At 41.2% G+C, this 6,489-nt stretch overlaps 1 protein-coding gene across 1 annotated transcript in view; it reads right to left on the reverse strand.

Moving 5' to 3' along the window:
• vps9d1 (VPS9 domain containing 1) overlaps window positions 1–6,489 on the reverse strand; it is a 53,426-nt gene that overhangs the window by 13,468 nt on the left and 33,469 nt on the right. Inside the window, exon 15 of the mRNA XM_020612691.1 lies at window positions 4,621–4,705. Within this exon, the coding sequence (XP_020468347.1) occupies window positions 4,621–4,705 (85 nt within the window). The remainder of the gene's footprint in view (window positions 1–4,620; window positions 4,706–6,489) is intronic.

The following is a 6,489-nucleotide window of genomic DNA, read 5'->3' on the forward strand; positions in this document are numbered from 1 at the left end:
CCGAGTAGTTCTGGGCTGATTCCTCACCGTTCTCATTATCATTGAAACTCCACGAGGTGAGATCTTGCATGGAGCTCCAGACCGAGGGAGATTGGCAGTTAATTTATGTTTCTTCCATTTGTGAATAATCGCACCAACTGTTGTCACCTTCTCACCCAGCTGCTTGGCGATGGTCTTGTAGCCCATTCCAGCCTTGTGTAGGTCCACAATCTTGTCCCTGACATCCTTGGAAAGCTCTTTGGTCTTGGCCATGGTGAAGAGTTTGGAATCTGGATTGATTGATTGCTTCTGTGGACAGGTCTCTTTTATACAGGTAACGAGCTGAGAGGGCTCCCAATGTCAGCTCGTTACCTGTATAAAATACACCTGGGAGCCAGAGAGCTTGCTGACTGATAGGGGATCAAATACTTATTTCATTCATGAAAATGCTAATTAATGTATAACTTTTTTTGTAATGCATTTTTATGGATTTTTTTGTTATTGTTGTGTCTCTCACTGTTCAAATAAACCTACCATTGAAATTGCAGACTGATAATTTCTTTGTTAGTGGGCAAACTTACAAAATCAGCTGAGGTTCAAATAATTTTTTCCGACTGTATGTCCTCACCTTAGCTTGCTCATGCTAACACCAAGAAGCAGGCCTCAAGCCTGCCACATGTAACGGACATTTTTGTTAAGCCTGCCCCCCTATGCTCATTAAATTGAGCTTAACAGGCATATTCCTCACATATGTAGTCACTTGCCTATTTTAACTTTTTTTCTTACCATTCACACAACTTTCTTCTGATCCAGAGCCACTCACTGGACCTTGCTGTGTTACAACTTAGATTCCTAATTACCTGTCTTAGGCTCCGCCCTTTTGTACCTGACTCACCTAGCAGAGAGACGGCTGACTTTGCTACAAATCCTCTACAACTAACCTTCATGGGGCAGACTTTAACTTTCCAGCCACACTCCTCTGACTCCACGGCTAATTCTATGTATTTCACTTTCTTTCTCTCATAAGCTGTATCTACAGTGTCCTCCCAGCTGTAAGCTCAACAAAATAAACAGTCTGCTGTGCTTCTGACCACAGTACAAGGTCTGGTCTGAGGTTAGTGCCGATTAACTCCTCAGGAACAATGAGCTGAACATAAATCTACTATCATTTGGCTGTCTCTCCCTGCCTTTAGCTGGCCTGTATCCTGCCTGTTCAAAATGACTTGCTTCCTGCCTTTTTCACCCTCACAAACAAAATGCCCTCTTGTTTCTTCTTCTCCAATTAGTTTACCTCTAAGCGCCTACTTTCACTATCTGCTGCTGAACATTTTAATACTTGATTATGTCTCCAGGTGTATCGTCCTTTAGCCAGGCTCGTTATACAGTCTGAAAGGATGGGCCGAAGTGACGCTACAGCTGAACAGGAGGGAAATGTCAAGTTCTCTCCTATCCATCTATTCAGATTCTGGGGAGATGGAAGCACATCATAACCTGTGCCTAGAATGAATCTGATCCTTCCTGCCTCCATGTCCCACATTTCCTTCCTACTAGGTTTCTTCCTTTCTACATCTTCCAATTTCATCTACTGTCCCTACTGAGCCTCTACCTGCCTCCTAATCTCCTCATTAACTGTCTTCCGCTTTACTCCAAGAAGGTTGTGATGTGCTTAAACCAAAACCACCACATCCATGCTGTACCTTCCCTACAATATTCCTGTGTTTAAGAGCTGCCTGAGCCTGCAACACTTCCTCTTTCAGGTTCCACATCCTCCCTGCTGAGACTGTTGGTGCTGCGCTCTGCACCGCTACATCCCTGGATTCTGACAGTGTTCTCTCCAGTCTAGCCTTAGCAGATTTAAAATCCTCTGTTAAACTGATTATAGAGCCCCAAAAACCCTTTGCCGTACAAAGGCCATGCTACTGAGGCAGCGCAGAGCTCCCAGCTACTTCCTAATGTATGTGCTAAACATTCCATCTTCTCAAACTTAGAAACTGGTGCATCATACACCACCAGCGGCCATAACAATCGTGGCAAGAGACCAAACTGTAGGCACCACAGTTTGAGTTCGCCTGGGAGTCCTGATGCCTCTATGCTCTTAATCCAACAGCTGCCTGCTGTCCCAATCCCTGAATCTGCTCTTTATCACCAAGAGCTGCATCTGCACCACCTACTTAAACTTTTGACTGGCTTCGCAGTATAACAGAATGCACTCCCCAGGAGACTGACTGAAAGCTAAAACAAATGTAGCTCTTAAATTATAGTCTTTTTTTCCTGCATGAGCTCTGTTGAGAGGGCAAACTACACCCTGAGAGATGAAGACAGCTCGATAGCATTCTCCTTGTGTGCAGACAGTGGCCACTTGTTTATCAGGACTCACACACAGGCCTAGCTGCTTGCTTGCTAGTTTGCGTGAGAAGATAGGTTGCTGGCCCTAGACTGACCCAGCCGCATGTAACTGGATACTCCTCATGTGCAGGTTTGGGAAGGTGTGGACAGGCTCATGTAACCACTCAGACTCGGACCTCGCACATACAATCACAACCCTGAATTGTAATCTTCTGAGTTTCCTGCTGTAAACACACACACACCGATTCTCTCACACAAAAACTGGCGTCTCTGCATTCCGAGGATACAACGCATTCTTATCACATGCATAAATTTAGGTTCTATAATGGATTTCCAATGCAATCCAATTTAATGAAGGACAAAACAATTTAGAAGACATCATACAGGATACAGAGGAAAAGTGACCAATTTAATAGCACAATAGAGGAGAGAAAAGAAAGGGATGTGGACAAAAGTAGACAAGAGAACAAATGAGCTCCCAGTTGGTCAAGAACAAAGCAGCAACAAAAACACTCACTGCTCACTGAATAAAAAAAGGGTAACAACTACAATGGGTCTAGCAAAAGCACCAAGTATACAACGCACATAGAAAACTGAGTCACTCTTGCAGAAATCCGATGAGCTTGTCCGTCAGTACAACGTGGTGATTAGTTACAAATCCACTTCCAAATTCCATTTAATGAAAACCACTTTCTATATGTCTCACTGGCATGCAGAAATGAAACCTGTGCTTAGATGGACTAAGAATAGCAGTCACATATGGCCCTGCACCGAGTTGCAATCAGCACAGAACAAATATGAACACAAAGCACATAGTCCCAATTTTTAAAATGTGAAGCACTTGGTCCCCGTCACTCTGGCTTTGATTCATACATTTTTATTCTGGCCAAGAGGCAATAATTTGCACCAAAGACAAAGATTATATACAGGGATCTAAGAAATGATTAAATTCTTGGGGTCTACACAACAAACGGAAAAAATAAAGCACTGATTCGGATCTGGTCTGTGGTTACAAAACAAACACCATACAGCATGGTCCTGTGTATTTTGTTACCAAGTTGTATATTTTGGCATGAGTACATGTACACCCACAAAATCTTTCCCTGGTCAACCCCTCTACTCTGCTATCTCTGATCACTTCGCACACTCCAATACAAGGAGACAGATATGGGGCAGGACACGACACAACACAAAGAAAAAGGAGCGAGGACAGGAGTGTATAGAAAAACAAAACAAAAGTTATAACTCTGAAAAAGACCCTGCGGGGTTTTCCCTAGTAATGAGTGTTTGTGAGCTTAAGTAAAAACAAAACAGAGGATCTTTACAAGCATTAATGTTGTGCCCGTACACACACACCCACCCAAAGAAACCTTTAAATGTTGGTGACAGCCAATGATGTGATGACAGCTGTTTAAAAGTGCCTAAATCAACTTAACACTGGCTCTCCAGAGAACCCAGTCAATGCTCCTATTCTAGGACTAAGATCCCCACCCACCTTGAAAAAATATTGGCCCTTATTTTGTTAGTAGAACTCTCAGGCTCTGCTTTGACACCACCGATCCCAAAATATTGCCAGTCCTCTAATTTACAGATAAGAGGGTTAAGCCAGGCAGTGATGATGGTGATTAGAAGCACTGCTTTCTATCTGACTTTTGAGGTGATTCAGGGGAAAGTGCAAAGCCACACTTCATCAGCATTCATTTACTGTTCAATGTTTCAGTAAACCTTTGTTAAGAGAAAACAACTCAAATTGTGTTGACAGTGCACTCTGCTTTCTCTTTTAGGTGTACTACAACCCAGGGAACCATTATGACATTTTGCATCATCATGGATTTCACAAATCTCCATCTCTTTTCATGGCATCCTTGATGGACCCTGGGTCTATTCCAAAACCCAGACAGAATGACCTACTTTTAGGACTGGCCAAGGAGAGGCGCTCTGCAGGAGGCCAGAGACTTTGGACAGCTCCTGCTGTGTTTGGACAAGATGAGGCCTGAGAGGGCGGCTACCAAGCCAAAGAGCCCTTAAATGATGTTTGGGTACTTCTATTGTACTTGGGGAGGAAAAGACTGTCCCAGACATAAACATGGAGTCAGTGAAGAAGGGATTATTTTGAAGTTTAATGAGGTGCTTTGTTGCAATTCAACAAAAACAAACCCATAGAGCCTTGCACTGTTTTCAGTTTCTTATTAGTTAAGATTACCATTTTACAAAATATCCCTCTCATTTAGTGGCATTACATTATCTGCAGTGACCATCACCAACACAACAAAGAGCAGCTGATGATTTACTCACATGGCAGATGTTCTGGGTGTAGCGTCAACCTCATGAAGACACCGACAATCCTCAGCACAGGCACAGATCAGGCGTAATGTCCTTACTGTAACAGAGCCACATAGCAGAAGCAATAAATGTTAACTAACCCTGTGTCCTTATACCAATTAATTAAATAATAGCCTTACCTCTATTTGTTACTTACCTCCAGTAAAGAGGTTATAGTTTTGATCCTACTTGTTTCAGTGTAGTTATTAATTACTTAATAAATGGAATTCTAAGAATACATTAACAGAAATTGTGCAGAGTAACAATGATACAAAATGAAAAACAGAATGCAAACATACTTAGCTTTAACATGCTATTCAATACTTGCACTAGTGCTAGTAATTTTAATCCTATTTGAGGTACAGTTATAATTTCCCCTCCTGTACATCAGGAATAATTACAGCCGCAAATATCTGTTTGCTTGGCTCCATTCTGACACCTGTGTGTTTCTGTTATTGAACTTTCACAACACCGCACAGGTTCTTTAGGTGTAAATGACAGTATTGAACGGATTCTGGCTAACTTGGTGGATACAAACCCATTTAAGAACAGACCAAGAGGAAAGCCTTCAACTGGACTTCAAATAGATCATAATAAACACACCACTAAAAAGCCATGACAGAAAGCCTGTTAGCATATAATAATGAAAAAGAGGCTTAAAATCTTTTAAGACCTTTCAAATACCACATAGGATGCAATTTAATACTGTCTCACTTTCATACCAGTCAAAGCTGAAGATACGATGGGAAAACCAGTAGGGATAGTGTGGCAGTGATAACCAATAAAAAAATAAAGTGTTAAGTAATTCACGGTTTAGCATAAATCAGTGCTGGCCCGTGATAAAACGATGCACTTCCTGCTTTAGCAACAGTGACAACTTTTGCTACTGACAACGCTCAGGATTACACAGCCTCTGGGTGTTACATACTGTACCAACAAAATAATCTCACTTTTAAATCACAGGTCTATAGCAACTCCCAAGAGCTTGCAATCAAAAACTAAAACATTTTATAAATAACTTAAGAACTGTGTGATATGAATTTAAGATGCTTAAATATGTTTTCTTTTTTTGAGTAAACTAAATTCATTCCTTTGACTTTTGATACCCACAGATACCATGAAACAAAAGGTTAAGGCATCCTGCCAGAAGAGGGTGGACTGCACCCTCTAGGTTGAATTAATACCCTAAAGCCGTGCCTAAATCAAAGCGTAGTGTGTGCAGCAACCAACATCTGGCATGCAGCGCCTGAGAGGCTCATCCCCGTGTCTACACCCAGTGCATGTACACTCATGTACTTGGAAGTGCCTGGTGTACAGAATCAACTGAAGGGGGAAATTACGGTCCAAAACTATGACAGATGGTAGACGACGAGGGATACACCGTACAATGGATCAACCCACGATAAAACAGTAAAAGAAAATTATGCACACTTTGAAAAGAACTGCACTGCTCACTAGGACTGATTTGATTTGATTTATTCTTTCAAGCATATAAAACAGTTGATATAACACCACACATTTTTACACACAATCCAATATCAATTTGCTTATACCTAGTACATGCTTGAATGGAGTAGGAAGAAGTCAGACTTATCCAGTCCTACCCCATGACATCATCTTACTATCATTGGTTTGCAAGCAGTATCTCTACATAAATAATTCTCTTCTACACCACACAAGTAATATACTAAAAAAATTATAACAGAGTGTTAACATTCTTACATAATTACATTCTTAAATAATTATCTTCTACACCACACAAGTAACATACTAAAGAATTAATACAAGGTGTTAACATTCATACACCACACCCACAATGTTCCATCTAATTAATCATTAAGC

This window comes from Monopterus albus, unplaced genomic scaffold (assembly GCF_001952655.1).
Source record: "Monopterus albus unplaced genomic scaffold, M_albus_1.0 scaffold127.1, whole genome shotgun sequence".
In the NCBI taxonomy this organism is placed as follows: domain Eukaryota; kingdom Metazoa; phylum Chordata; class Actinopteri; order Synbranchiformes; family Synbranchidae; genus Monopterus; species Monopterus albus.